The sequence below is a fragment of the Poecilia reticulata genome, chromosome 5 (genome assembly GCF_904066995.2).
Source record: "Poecilia reticulata chromosome 5, P_reticulata-male-v2, whole genome shotgun sequence".
Classification (NCBI taxonomy): domain Eukaryota; kingdom Metazoa; phylum Chordata; class Actinopteri; order Cyprinodontiformes; family Poeciliidae; genus Poecilia; species Poecilia reticulata.
In genome coordinates, this window is record NC_088834.1 from 1,879,231 (window position 1) to 1,895,472 (window position 16,242).

Consider the following 16,242-nt stretch of genomic DNA (forward strand, 5'->3'; position numbering starts at 1 on the left):
ATTATAAAACTGTATCTGCAACTTTAAAAATAAATTACAAAGACTTCAAAAATGTTTTTAGTCCACACTTTTACTGGTCGCTGGTAGGAGTTAAAAAACATTTAAATATTTCCCTCAATGTGTAATTAATCTATCTTATATTCGGGCTTCACTTTTTAAAATAAATAACATAAAGTTTTGAGCTTTTATAATCCAAAGTTTAAAGGAATATATGTCTTTGGAAATAGAGCAACAAAATTAAAAACTTATGTGAGAACCAAATATGTCGTAACTTGATTCTAACGTGAAAGTTGGAAACTTGTGGTTTGAAACCTTAGAGTTTGATTTTTAATTCTTTTTAAAAACATGGCTTATAAAAGTCTAAATAAATCTTTTTGAAATAATGGCAAGCATCCTTAAACTTGCCATTATTTTACCCCCGTATTGATAATTAGTCTGTAGATAACGTTTATGAATTTGTTTTTTTCAGCATGTTTCTTAATTTTTTAAACCTTTATAAATATCCACAGTAAGAAAATAAATCTTATTACAGTTATTAACATGGTGGGAAGACGTCATATTTCTTCAGATTCAAACAATCTGTTGATGGTTTTTTCAACATAGATTGATCGAGTTGTAAACACTGAAAATAGGTTTTATTTTCTATTTTTTTGTAACGTTCTGTGCAGTCATAAAAATCTAATAAGTCAAAAACCAGAAATATGTAAATCTGTACATGTTGGTTTTCAGCAGTGCCAACTCCCATCAGCGTAATAAATAAAAAACGTTCTGACTCAAGGGGAGAGTAACCCTTACGACACGTCAGTATCGTCTTGCTTGACGTGATTTCAGACATTTTAATGAGGCTGCAGCATTCCAGGTTGATAAAAACCGCCTGTTCGTCACGCAGGTTGCAGATGTTTGTCTGCTGGAACAAATTTAAGTGTTTTTTTTTTTTAAATGTAAGAGGGAAAGTTTCACACATTTACACTTGACTAAGTTCAGCGATCTGAACTCGGGTACGGTCTTTAAATCTTATCATTTATCTTTTTTTCTGTTCTGGTGACACTACAGATGCTTTAGTGTTATTTTATAAAAGTTCTGACTCAACCCCGGAGAGAGATGTTAAACAGACGTCACTGATCTGTTTGGCTTGGCAGACTCAGAGAGTTTGTAATGAGGTTGCACAATCATTCGGGAAACTAAAAGTGGTTGGGTGTAACAGGGACTTCTGAATCCACCTGTGCATCACGTCGCTTGCAGTTGTGTTCCTGCTACAGCAAATTCAGCCGTTTCTTCATTACAACAGAGACAATTCTGCAAAGAGAGAAAATGAAGATCGACTGGAAATACAGCTATCCAAACTCAGGTATAAGAACTTTATTATGTCTTTCAGACGTTTGACTGAGCTCTGTGGGAATGACTGCCTGTAACGGTAGTTGTGCTAAATTTGAATCTAATAAAAAATAAATGTTTTTGGATCACGTTGTTTCCAGAAAGCTGTTTTGCAGCGATCGCTGTTCCTAACCAAACTTGTCTCAGTGGGATCTCAGCCTGAAGGAGGAAACCAAAATCATCTGCTTTAAACGTTAAATAATTTACATGTAATAAGAATCAATCTGTTAAAATCGATGCTGTTTGTGTCAACATGATGACAACCCAGCAGCTCAGAAGCAGGAAATTATGAACGTTACAATCAGAGCTTTGCTTTTGTAAATAATGGTACATTTTTTATTTGCTGCTTCTTACTTACTTATTTATTTATTTATTTCATTTAGTAGCTCACACTTTTCTCAGCTCTTTGTTCACACTAGAGTTTTCCAAAACTTGAAACCCTGAAAACTGGAAAGCATCACAAATATCCAAACTTAGCAAGAGTTACATTATGAAAGTCTTGAACTGTTTTTACTTCTTCTTTCATCTGTGTCAATGATCTTTATGTCGTCTTTATTTTTTAATGTTAGGATCTTTCTTAAACATACTGAAAATGTTTCCTTCTCAAAAGACTAAATTTAGAGACAAACCTTATGTATTATTTTCTATCGACTGCAGAAACTTTTCCAGGCTTGCTTGTGTTTAATTTTGTAAGTTTCATTCACAAATAAACTCTGGTGACACATGACTGCAACACAAAGACATGTGTTTTTGCCCTTCCCACATACAGATGCCAAAAATTACAGGACACACCCAGAAGGTGAGCCAGGTGACTTGTTGAGGTTTCTATGGAAACAGAAAATAACGCAGTCTGTGCTTTCTGAATAAATACTACCGTAAGGTGAAGTCATTGTTCACAGAAATTACGCCCTGGTTTAATCTGAAGGTTTTTAGTCAGGGCATGATTAAAGAAAGGATAAATAGAACTGCATCTGTCATTTCCAGATACTTCAGCACAATAAATCTGAACTGAGGTTTTCTCCTGACAAACGGAGTGAAATGATAAAAATGGTCACTTATTGGAAAATCTGCAACAATCCTGAATGTTTTCTACTTTTATATACTATTTTCTGTTTTCTACTATTGAAGAAACGTCAAATGTTGAATCCACAAAGCTCCTCGTTGGAGCTGCCGTCTCCTCACAGAGCCTCTTTCAGACTCAGTTCCTTCAGACTAGCGGCAGCAGCAATTAGCAAACACCTGGTAGAGCTGCATATCTGCTGAACTTATCATACAAACTACTTCTCAGTCCAACGCTCCGAAGAACGATTGCAAACTGATGAAGTCAGAGTATCAGGAAGAGCAGGAGCTTCTTAAAGAGACAGAGGCCCAATTTCCAGGAGTCAGATTGAAAAGTCAAGTTTCTATTAAGTTATGTTTCATATAAACAGCATTTTTATAACAACAGTGGTATAAAATGGCAATATGTGCCTGGAAAATACATAAAACAAACTAATGATCTTTATGCTTCATAATCAGTCATTTCATTTTTTTCATTAAACGACAATAATTATAAATTCAAACACATTTTGATCTTCAGCTGTAAACGGAAATGTTTTGTTTTGTTTCGTTTTCTGATTATTTACAGCTTTTAGGTTAAGTTGTGGTTGTTGTTCATCCACCTGGACAAACCTGAAGACGGTTGGATCCAAAATGCCTCACAGCAAGAAAACAAACTGGTTTCTCCGTCATGTTCTTCCAGAACACGCATCTACGCTGGGAAAACATTTTACAGATTTACTCTGAGGACTCAAACTTGTGCTGTCTAGAATTAAATTTTATACCAGGATCGTTAAACTCTGAGCTTCTCTTCAGTTTCTGCCCAACACTCGTTCAGACAACAGATTCCAAATAAATTATTTAGTCGTTTTAAATTTCCTGTGATTAATTAACAAAGATAATGAGTTAAAGCCTAGGTTTTCTCGCAGCCTCACATGTGTGTTACGTGACAACATGCTATGGAAGATGTGCAAACGTCTCCAGGCTGTTACTCAGAAGCTTACATGTGAGGCGTGTTGGTGTTTTTCCCAGCATTATTTCCTGCCGGGGCTTGCCTGGTTCACATACATGGACTTAAGGAACCAACACCCAGAATGCTGCAAAACGTCATTTGGGTATTTATTCAATAAAACAAATCCAGATCTTTCACTCCCTCTATAAATACAAGCAGATTTATTGAATTCATGGATCAAGATTCAAAACCTTCATCAAACTTATTTCATCAAAGTTTTGCCTCTAAAAGTTGAACTCTGACCTTAAATAAGGCTAGCGTATGGAGCTAAATTGGGGCCATAAAGGTTTTGAAACTAAAAACAAATTAGAAATTTAAAAACGAAAATTTGAAAATAAGATCTTGAATATGAAAAGTAGTTTTGAACATTATTTTTCAGTTTCACATCCTTTTTTTTAAGTTTAAAATCTTTATTTTCAGTAAAAAAAAAAATTCAGCTTCAAAATAATTTTTAGTTTCAATTTTCTTTTGTTTGAACAAACTTCATGTCACTAATTTAGCTCCATACGAGAGGTCCCTGCAGGTTTTAGATGTCGCTCTCGGGTCTTTTTGACCTTCTCGCTGTGATTTTCCGGTGATTCTGATCAGATCAGAAAGTTCACCACAGTTCAACGTTTTCACCGTTTGACTCTCTCTCTGGTTCTCTGGAGTTTTTTTCAGATCTCAGTTATTTTCTGTCACATTAATTCCTAAATTTTAAAGGTTTTTAGGTGTTGTCCCTTTAGTCAGGCAGCTGCTATTGAAATGTTTTCTTGATTGATAACTGGTGTGGCAGTGATCTGGCCGGGTGTGGAAACTGAACACAGATTTCCAAAGATGTGACACATCACAGCTAATGGATGTTTTGGGTGGGAGCAATTTTCACACCACGGCATTTAGGTCTTTAAAAGCCCTTGATAAACTGCTGCCTTCTACATTTACCTGAGTTATCTATGATATTTATTTAAGTTAAATTAAGTGACAAACATACAAAACAAGTAAGAAAGGGTGAAGCACTTTTACTTTCACTAAGTTATGGCTGTAAAAATAGTTTACAGTTACATTTGGAGAAGCAACATTCAGCTTCTAAGCACCACAAATCCAGAACAAACTTCCAGAAAACTGCAAAACAGCTGAAACCCTGAGCTCCTTTAAATCAAAGCTAAAAACAAACCTCTTAGAGTCGCTTTTCTAATCCTATTAATTGGATCATAGACCAACATTTGATGTTTACTGATGATTTTGATGATGGTCAAAATGTAAAGTTTGTTCTAATTGCTGACTGTCCCATTATTTTTTATTTTGTGTTTTTATGATGTAAAGAACTTTAAACTGCCTTGTTGCTGAAACCTGCTGGATTGATTTGTGCCACAGTTTTAAAGGTTTTCCTTTTCCTTTCAGGTTTTATTGAACTCGACCTGCACAGTGAGACCAACAACAACCAGCATCGCACCAATGAGATCTCAGTGGAGGAGCTGATAGTGAGACGAGGCCAAGCCTTCCAGCTAACCCTCCGACTGGCACAGCCGTTCAGACCCGCCTCTGACCAGCTCACCATGACCGTCGTGACAGGTTGGCCTTTTAGCTTAAACAGAAAAAAACAAGCAGAATAAGTTGCAATCTGTTGACACAGATTTAACATGAAGTGCTGTTGACTGATTTCCTCTCGCTAGGAGAACTCCCGTCTGAAAACCTGGGGACAATGTCGCGGTTTGGCGTCCCAGACAAAGTCCAACGTTCTGGTTCTGCCAAGGCGGTTTGGAGAGCGGAGCTTCAGCGGAGCTCCAGTCCTGAAACGGGAGTGTTGGTGTTGGCCATCACGCCTCCAGCTGCCTGTCCAGTGGGGGAATACAAGATGTCTGCCAAACTGGGGGAGGAGGAGAGGGATCTGGCAACCCTTTCTGTGCTTTTCAACCCCTGGTGTCCTGGTAGGTTTTTGGTCTCTGCCCAACAACAAAGTGTCCAAACTTTGGGGGGGTTAGACATGCTGGTCATTCAGCCCTTTTCCCATTTTGTTCTTTTAACATTGTTTTTTTTTACTTTCTCAGTTTAGAAAACAAAAACACTGCTCTCTTCTTCTACTGTCTCAGAGTCAACTGGTTCAAACAGGAATCAGTCAGAATGAGATGTACAATAAGCTTTTATGCAACAGTTTGATTATAAATTGTGGCGGTTAGACATTTTTGTGCATGTTTACCTCATAAATTCATTAAAGTAAATAAAGATAAAGTGAAACCAATGTTTAAGAAGCTGCGTAAGTCTCTAAGTTTATGTACAATATAGAAGTAGGAAGGAAACATCAACTAGATAAGAGGAAATAGACTTTTTTGTTTATAAAATGAATAAAATAAATATATATTTTTACTTTTTCTCTGCCTATCTTTTGGCTAGTTGTCTAGTTTCTAGTTAAGGAAAAATAAGAAAATGAGCTCATATTATTTTAATAAAACTGATAGAAATGCATTTCCATGCTGTGTTTTAGTTTACGGTTTTCTGTTACTACGTTACCAAAAGTTAAAAAAATATTTTCACTCTTATACAGATATGTTTTATCAAATTATTGGATACATTTAATAAGTTTTATATCTGTTAATCTTAATGCAACATACTTTTGTTAATTCCCCATCGTTTTCTTTTTGTTGTGCAGAGGATTGGGTTTTTCTGCCAAATGAGGCTGAGAGACAAGAGTACGTGATGAATGAACACGGCATAATCTACAAAGGAGTCGGTAATTACATTTCTCCAACTCACTGGGACTTCGGACAGGTACTTTATTACTGTTATAATTGTACATTTATTTACGTTTTCTGTGTGTAAACTAGATTAAAGGTCATCTGTCTCTCACTTGTCCAGTTTGAAGAGGATATGGTGAAGATTTGCATGAAAGTTCTCGACTACAACGTCAAACACAAGAAAGACCCAGCTGACGACGTTTCCGCTCGCTGTAACCCGATCTACGTCAGCCGTGTCGTCACATCCTTGGTGGGTCACGGTCTCTATTTTTATATTTAAACCATTTTGTAATGATGCTATGATGCTTCAGAATAATACAATCTGGGTTTAGAACAGGTCATAAAACTCTTAAGCACTGTTTAGTTCAGTTTGAGGTTTAACTTGAATTTCACTTTTATTGGAAAATACATTTACAACTTTTGTTTACAATTAAAAAAAAGTTAAACTTTAATGTATTTTGCATTAATAGTTTAATATATTCTGTTAAAAACTTTACCTATCTGTATTTATTTTTAAATTAATAAAATAGAAACACTGTTTGCATCTGATCGCTTGCACCTTGCTGTGGATATTAAATGTGATAAAATCTACCTAAAGCAAATAAAGTGAACTATGACTGAAAATACTTTCACAGATCCCTTACAAAATTTGAAACATTTAATATTAAAGACTAACTGTCTATGTCTAATTTAGAGAGAGATAAGTCCCAACTTTTCAACTTTAATTCACAATATCAGTTATGCCCTTTCTGCGAAGCATTTATTTAACGTTAATAGAATACAGGAAATTGTTTATTCTCCTGGAAAGATAAATTATTTGAAATTTGGACAAATCGCAAAACAGACAGAGGAATTACAAATATCCCTCATATCACTTTAAATAGCAGAAAGTCCCATATTGTTTTATCATTAATTAATTGGAATAAATGCCTTGGCTTTATACTGACACCTAGTGGTCAACTTGGTACCCATGTCACTTTTTATCATAAAACGTTCTGATAAAACTGATCAAATTATCAATCATTTAATGTTTAAAAATTACAAAATCAGACGGACCAAAATATAATGTTAAGTAGAAGTGTTGGTATTTTAAGGACCAAAAATAACAATAATTCATATGTTATAAAAAAAAAATACATTTGGCAAAAAAAAAAAAAAAAAAATTTTTCAAAGTCAGTTTTTTGATATAAAACTAGCAAAAACTGAAAACTAGCAAAAACTGACTGCAGCTGTGTGTCCGGTGAACCTTTGGTTAAAACATGTTCTTCATTCAGCTGGTAGAGAATCCAGAAATTTAAGAGCAGCTCCTAAAGGTACATTTTATGTAATATTTACTTTAAAAGGTCCATTAAGCTAGGTCCGTAGTGTTGTTTTCCTGAGAATAAAAACGTTTTTTTTTATTTGTTCTTCCAGATTAACAGTGAAAATGGGGGCGGCATCCTGAAGGGCCAATGGGGAATGGACTTCAGAGGCGGGGTCCCGCCCACTCACTGGAGCGGCAGCTACGCCATCCTTAAGAAATGGTCCAACTCCGTCTTCAGCTCTGTGAAGTACGGACAGTGCTGGGTCTATGCCGGTGTCATGTGTTCAGGTAATATTCAGCTCCTCCAATTTAAGTAGTATTTTAATGAATACTTAATAAGATCTGCGACAGACCGGTGACCTGTCCAGGTGACCCCGCCTCTCGCCCGGAACCTTAGCTGGAGATGCAGCAGCACCTCCCGACCCCACTGAGGGACAAGGGTGTTAGAAAATGGATGGATGGATCTAATAAAATGTTTATTGGCAACAGGCAAAGGACATTTACAGAAAGATTATATGTATTTGGGCCTGTATTTGAAATTGTGACCAATGTATTAGAACCACAGGAATTGCAAACAACTGCACAACCCTAATAATAATTATTGAAAACCTCCAAACTAAAATTACATTGCTCCAAAAGTGAATGTTTGTCTATAAATAAAACCAAAATAGCCGTTGAAGCATCTTAATGACGTTTTTCATGCGTGGCTGCAGTGATGCGTCTGCTGGGGATTCCCTGCCGCGTCGTCACCAACTACGAATCGGCTCACGACACCAACAAGAACCTGACCGTCGACACGTACTACGCTGATTACGGAGTGAGAGAGAAAGACTCCAAAGACAGCGTCTGGTGAGACATGGAGGATTTAAATCGTTTTATTTGCCTTCTTCCTAATCAGTAAAGGAAATAGACAGTGACAGAACAAACTTGGGATTTTAGCCTTTGGAAGCTGGTGTAAAAGAGTTAGAAAGAATAGTAAAGCAAATGCATACCAAATTTACAGAAGTTGGATTATAACAATAGCTGCGTTTCCATTAACCATAAAATTGCGAAAATAAATCGGCTTAAACCGATTTTGAAAAAAAATAATGTTAGGTAAAGGTAAAGTTTTTGCACTTTACTGCCGCACAAGTCATGTGATCAGCAGGCGGATGTTACTACCAGCGGAAACGCCGAAGATAACAGGAAGTAGTTGGAGGACTATTGCTTGTTTTGTTTCTTTCAGACAATCTGCAGCTGGCCTGGGTCCTTTGTCCAGAGGCAGGCCAGCTGAAGAACAGCTATGTGTTGAATCCATAGCTCTTCTGTAAAATGGCCGACTACACAATGCTGCATACATATTCGCTCCGAAGTAGGCGGGGCTTGTCGCTCCAATGCCTGAATAAGTCGCTGCCATCTCCTCTGATTGGCTCATAGATGATGAGCGCTAGCGCCACCATGGCTGAATCATAAATACATCTCATGCTACTGTTTACATCCGTCACTGCCATGATTTTCAATGACTTCTTGCTTGAACAAGTTTATTCACGTGTGATTTTAATTGAATTTCTCTTTTGATGGAAACACCGCAATTGTCAAATTGTGTTTTTTGGACATTAGCAGAATATGGAGAAGAATTTGCTCACATTAGTAATAAAACTGTGACAAAATCCATAAACCTGCTTTAGTTTGAGCTGCTTTCATTAAATCTGTGAATGTTGTTTTAAGGAATTATCACGTCTGGGTCGAGGGCTGGATGAAGCGACCCGACCTTTCGAAAGACGGTAAATATGACGGCTGGCAGGTTTTGGACCCAACTCCACAGGAAAAGAGCGACGGTACGATCAAACCCGTTTCTATAGACGTGTATTTTCTAACTGTCCTCTGATCACCTGAATCTCCTCTTGCCAAAATTGTCCAGTCTGATGTTAAATGATGTAAAGTTTACACTGCAAAAACAAATTTTCACCAAGTATGTTTTGGTCTAATTTCTTGTGCAGATATCTTATTACACTTGAAATAAGACAAAACCTGCAAGTAGCTTTTCACCAAGACAAAAGAGCTTCTTCTAAGTCATTAATTTCTTAATATTGATGAAAAAGTTCTGGTTCCATTGGTAGATTATTACACTTATAAGTAAAATAATCTGCCAATGGAAATAGTTCTTAATTTGTATTATTTCAAGTGTACTTGGATATTTGCACTAGAAACTAAACAATTACTTTCTAAGATTGTGTGTTTTTGCAGTGTGATTATGTGTCTTGTTAAGTTTGATCTTTTCATTTTATTACAAAAAACAGGTTTTGCTATTTCAACACTTAAAATCCTGTTGACTGATTTAACTTGATTTGAATCAAAGTGTAAGGCGGATGGGAGTGAAGAAGAGGAACAAACCTTTAGTTTGTTTTACTCTTGCAGGTATGTTCTGCTGCGGCCCGGCTTCAGTCTCAGCCATCCGGAACGGAGACACTCACCTCAAATACGACGTCCCGTTCGTCTTCGCCGAGGTTAACGCTGACTGCATAACCTGGCTGGTCAGTGGAAAGACATTCAGCTTCTCTGAACTATTCCTGAGCCAGTTTTTAAATTCACATCTCCTTCACCTTTTGTTTTTATTGCATGCTCCTTTAGGTCAAACGTGACGGCTCCATGGTAAACATTGATACAGACAATATCAAAATCGGGCAAAACATTTCAACCAAGGCGGTCGGCACCAACGACAGGATGAACATCACAGACAGCTACAAGCAGAAAGAAGGTTTCTGCTCTTTTCCATCACTGTTTTTAACACGATTACTGCAAAGCAGGCTGTAGTACAAATGGAATACTCAATTAAATTTAATAATTTGATACTATAATATTGTGTCCAAAACATTCACTATTGCAGTACCAATGTAATATCAGGTCATTACAATTATATTTTGGTATTTTGTTCTATTTTAAGCAGTGATTCTTACTTGAAATCTCAACGATTGTCTTCATTTCTAATCATAAATATTAGTTTCGCTAATGTGAAAGCACTATATCAACATTGTCTTTAGTGCAAGCTAATGCTAATGTGCTAACTTCAGCCATATTGACACGCACCATGTCAATGACAAAACGTGCTCAACAGGCTGCTGTTTGTAAAGAGCAAAATTTAATAGCAATAATTTGGTTTATTTCGTCTTTCATAAAAAAAAAAAAGGCATTTTCGTTTTTTTAAAGTCATATTTTCACCATGTTATTCCTACAGAATTAGTTAAATCAAGTTAAATATTTATTTGGAAACAAAATATTTAGAACTAGAAAGTTATAATATTTAGTTTGGAAACTAAATATTTAGCTTTAAATATGTAGTTTGGAGTTGACATTTATAAATGTACGTATAACATGATGAAAATAAGACTTTTTTTAAATAACAGGTTAAATAAAAGAAATGATTGCTGTTCATTTTTTTCTGTGTAACTTTACAAACACCTCAGTTCTGGGACATGTTAGGAAGCTAAATGCGCTAAATGTTTTCAGAGTTATTGGATGTGTGGCCACCACTGCACAGGATTAAGACATTCCTTATATACATTCCTAATAATAAGCAATTCATGGAAAAGCCCATTTTTGCTGATTAAATGAACCGTCATGTTCACAGGAACACAACAGGAGAGAAGCGTCTTCCAGTACGCCCTCACCAGGCTGGAGAACGAAGGAGGCGGAGAAACTTGTGTTGGTGATGAGAAACTTGGAAATGGGACAGACATGAATAATGGATCCAATGAAAATGCTACAAACAATCAAATATGCAGCCCAACGCCGCCACCACAACTCTTCATTCGATTTGAAGAGGTACAGCCATCAACATTTGCTGGATGATAAATTGTCCCTGTAGTTATGGTGATAAACGAGGATATAGCTTACAATTTATCTAATACATTTTCTGAAAATGTTGTTTTGTTGAGGATTCCTTACCAGACCAATGAATACTAGAACTACTACCGTAATAATAAAAACTAAACAGTAAACAGAACAAGTGATTCTGATAATCACTAAATTATGATGTAATACCACAGTATTATGAAGAACAAACATTTTAAAAAGCTGAGTAGCAGAATCTAAATGTTTCTTTAAATTTGTGACGCTGAAGGTGTCCAAGCCGGTGGACGGTGAGGATGTGAGTCTGAAGCTGATTCTGAACAGCGACAGCAGCGCCACCAGGAGGCTGTCCATCAACGTCGCCGTCCAGGCCATGAGGTTCACCGGGCAGCCGGCCGGGAACATCCTCACCAAGGCGCTGGAGCAGGAGCTGCTGCCCGGCAAAGGTCCGCCTCTTCATGGACACCAACTACGGTGGCCCTGAAGTTCAAACCACTTCAACTAAACACAGCTACACATAAAAATAATAAATACATGTACTAAAATATGCTTTCTTAATGTGCAATTTTTTTAGTAAATGTGTTTTCTTAATTTGTAGTTTGCTTAGTGTCGTATTTTGTGATTTGTAATTGACTCAGTTAATGTTGTAGTTTTGTGTGATTTGTAGTTGTTTACTGAATTGTTGAAGTGTTTCGTACTTCAGGGCCACCATACTTTAAAATTGTTACTGCTGTATCCAACGTCTCAGATTATTTTCTTTAGGCTTTTTATGTTTTTGATTCTTTTCTTTTCTCATTCCCTTCTTTTTGCCCCTCCAGATCTGATCGTCCCCATCCTGATCCCGTTCTTAACTTACCACAAACACATGATTGGATGTGAGAGCATGAACATTTCAGCTATAATCACCGACCAACGGAAGGAAAATCACACGTTTCTGGCAGAAACCCGCATTGCGCTGATGAAGCCCCCGATCTCCATCACCGTGAGTTTTTCTCTGTGTGATTTCAAACAAATAAGAAACAGCAACATAATAAAAATCACAGATTATCGAGAACTAAATGTTTACACTTTAATGTTTTATCTTCTGTTCTCCATCCAGATGTCCCACAGAAAGTAGAACAGGAAGTGATCTGAATCTTACTAAGTTTTTTTTTTTTTACTTTTCCATATGCAAGTAAAAAAGAAAAAGAATACCACACTGAAAAAAAACACAAAACTAACAGATAAAACATTTAAATTCCTATCATAGCAAGAACACAAAGTATTGACTGGAAAAAAAGTGAAGGTGGAAGCACAAGCTTATTATACCTTCACTTTATTATATGTGAAGCATCATAAAAACAAAAACAAAGCAGCAGAATCTAAATATATCATTGAATTCCAGTCAGTAAACAAACTCAAAGGAAACCGATCAAACCTTGTAGTATTTGTTTAGCAAATGCATATATTCTATTTTAGGAGTGAAAAACTGTTTTATCTCTTCCTTCAATTATTCCACACCTGAAACCCTCTGAAGTAAAATTATTTTTAATATTTGCCCTGACCTTTAGTTTTGTTAAATAAATAATTTTATTCTCTCTTAATTCATAGTTTGTATACTTTTGTATACACATTGGGAAGAATTTATTATAGGTTCTGATAATCACTAAATGATGATGTTTTGCTAAATATTATGATCATATCCACATTTTTCTATCATTTTTATTCTTTCCTTCCTCTCATAATTCCCCCCACTTTTCACTGGTTTTAACATTTTTGCGTCTTTGATTTAGAGCAATGGAAAAATATAAATACAATAATTATTCCAATTATAATTGTATCTATAATTGGAATATTTATAATCCAATTATTTATAATTGGAAAAAATGATGACGACTAGTAAATAAGATTCAAAACAGCTGTTAATCTCTCCCAGCACGTTCATCTTGAGGTCATGGAAATAAAAGAAAACAAAAGCCAAGCAGGGTGTTAAATGTTTAAATTCCTGATAATACCAAAAGCTTGAACTAATGTGGTTTGTTTGGAAGGCTTTCCAGAAGATGTCTGTCATTATGCAGGACGCAGCTTGCTCTAATCCACAGCACATGTCTGCAAAGACCAAATCCCTCCACGATGATGGACGAGGCTGATAGTCACGCAGAAAACTACCAGCTCAAATTACGGCTGAATCACGGAGGGGTAGTTTGTTTTTGTTGTGACTTGGTTATGACTGTCAATTAGGTGTGGGACAAAAAACAAGCAACAAATCCATCCAACTGACCAAATACGTTTTCATTTATCGGATGGATTATGCGTTTTCACAAATTATGATTCATACGCAGGTGTCAATTATGGATTTTAGTTCCTGCTTCCTGAAGAACTAAAATAAAGTTACACAGTGTGATAGAATGAATCCAATGATACATGGAAAAATACATTTTTTGTACATTTAACTGCATCTTACGGTTTTTATCCTCAATTTTATCCGTGAAGTTTGTCTGAAAAAGGACAAAGCATCATATTCTAACAGTTTAGCATCAATTTGGAGGTTCTAATAACAAAATGCTTTTATGTTTCTTCCACTAACTAACTGCGTCTAAATTGTGTCTTTGGATTGCAGGTGTTTGGTGAAGGCAGAGTGAACAGGGAACTGACAGCTGAGGTGCTTTTCCAGAATCCGGTGAAGGAGATACTGAGGGACTGCAGTCTGACCCTGACAGGAAGTGGCCTCTTTAATGGAGAGCTCATCAACAGGTGAGAGTTTTAACAAGTGTTGATTTGTAATGAGTGTGTCATTTATGTACGGTAATAAAAAAAACTAAGAGCACCACAGGAGTTATAAAAGTTATTTTGTTTTAGGAAGGAGGCTAATTTTTATTTAGGCTTAATATTCACAACAATACAATTTTAATTAATTTAAAAAAGTGCCCATACGGGCAATAAATAATAATAGCTACATTTTTACTAACACACAGTAAGGAAGCTCAGAAACTTAAAATAATAATAATGAAAAATCTTATGATGTTTATGTTTTTTGGGAAAAAGTTATATGACCTATTTTCATAAAGTGTTAAATAGTCAATAAAACCTCCAATTTTCTCCCTGACTTTATATCAACAGTATTTTTGTACCATTGAACAAATAAATCTAAACGCTCTCTGAAACATAAACCAGCAAAGTAAAAATGAATTAATGTTTTTTGAAATGTTTCTTTGCTCCTCACAGACTCCCAGATCTGCTGCCAAACAACAGAGTCCGTGTGAAGTTTCATTTCGTTCCCTATAAGAGCGGAGAGAGGACTCTTCTAGTCGACTTTGACTGCGCCTCCTTCAGAGACATCAAGAAAAGCTGCACAATCATCGTCAAACCTTAAATTTCTCTCATCCACTTCCTTCGTCCTTTAAAGCAAGATGGCTGATGCAAGCATTAATACATTTACCGATAATAATGATTTGATGTGTTTTGTTTAAAGTGAGAATAAAGTGTGTAAAATCTATGCAAAGTTTTGAAATAAGAAATGTATTTTTTTGACGAGAACAGAAACACGCCGCTCCCATCAAACTTTGTACGACAAAGAGCTGTGAGATGCAATTTAAAAAATGTTTTTATCTGGTTTATTTATTGCTGTGTGCAGCAGGTTTCTTTATTAACTTAAATTTGCTCAACAAAATACATCTTGCTGTTCAAAAAGAGAGATTGAAAATAACCAGTTTTATAATAAACCGCATTTTATGACAAAAGCTGATTTATCTACAGCCTGTTACAGACTCTGCCTTGCTACGTCACTTACTTTCAAAGTGCTTTCTGTTTATTTTTGTAGGTTTAAAAAGTTAACTTCCATATATGTTTTCTCAGGTGTTACAGTGTTTTTTTGAATTAAAAGTCTTATTCAATAAAATTCTGTATAGTTAAATATATATACATTAGTTTTGATGTTCAATGATAAGTCACCAAAAAACAGTGAAAGTAATCAGTGCTACCTGTTTTAAATTATTCTGATCTCTATGGTGAATAAAAAATATAAAACACAATGTCAAGTTTCCCTTTAATTTGTGTAGCTTCTCCACTTGATAAGAAATAGATACGTCAACGCAGACTTTTTTAATCGACTGGATTTCACTCAAAGGACCAAGATGTTTTCTTCATCTGCCCTCCATTTATTTATCAGTATGTTGGACATTTTTACCCCAAAAAAGGAAAAAATAAATATTACTAACCGGTTTAACTTAAATACATAAATTAATTTTACTCTGACTGCAAAGAAAATGCTATCACTGTGAATCAACCCACAAAGTGATTCAAATTAAATGAACTAAATAATTAATTAAAATTCTTTAACTTTTAAATGCTACATTTCAAATTAATATTTACATTTCAAACCTTACCTTTTGAAATCATGAATGTTTATTATACAAATATAAAAAATACTTATTTAATGTTTAATAAATAGTTTAACTGTTAACTTAATAAAAAAAGAAACGCAATATGGCAATTATTCCAACCATAAAAATCACCAATTAATATGTTAGAGTTCACAACTACGTTATAATATTGAGGCTAGGCTTAGGCTAGGCTTGGCTAGGCTAGGCTAGGCTAGGCTAAAGCTACTCCAGCCTCTGCCTCTCTGCTTGTTTGTAGATCAGTGGTTCTTAACCTTTTTTGAGGTACCGAACCCACCAGTTTCATATGCGCACTCACTGAACCCTTCTGTAGTGATAATTAAAATATAATTTCCCCCCCCAACCCACCCCAAATTCAAGACATAGGGGTGAGCCAACTAAGTCTTCTTAAAAGGTAGAGTCTCTGAGAACAGTTCTTCAAAATATAGTCAGTGTTTTCAGCAAAGTTGAGCTGACTGTCCAAGAACGACCCAAATTTGCCACGGTTTCAACAGGTTGGTCATCGAGAGAAACTGGAACCACTTTAAGGTCTTGTTTAGATCATTTAATTAGCTCTACATTCTTAAAAGAATTAAAAATTTATAAGAAATAATAAAG

At 35.7% G+C, this 16,242-nt stretch overlaps 1 protein-coding gene across 1 annotated transcript; it reads left to right on the forward strand.

The window, feature by feature from the left end:
- The first annotated feature begins 1,182 nt into the window (after positions 1–1,182).
- On the forward strand, positions 1,183–15,276 carry LOC103464292 (protein-glutamine gamma-glutamyltransferase E-like). The gene is made up of 15 exons (XM_008408283.3): positions 1,183–1,348; positions 4,805–4,975; positions 5,077–5,331; positions 6,051–6,169; positions 6,257–6,385; positions 7,549–7,726; positions 8,152–8,287; positions 9,146–9,255; positions 9,836–9,951; positions 10,049–10,175; positions 11,046–11,239; positions 11,538–11,712; positions 12,085–12,248; positions 13,866–13,999; positions 14,471–15,276. The coding sequence occupies exons 1-15, from the start codon at positions 1,312–1,314 to the stop codon at positions 14,616–14,618; spliced, it is 2,193 nt and encodes a 730-aa protein (XP_008406505.2). The 5' UTR covers positions 1,183–1,311; the 3' UTR covers positions 14,619–15,276.
- The last annotated feature ends 966 nt before the right edge of the window (positions 15,277–16,242 follow it).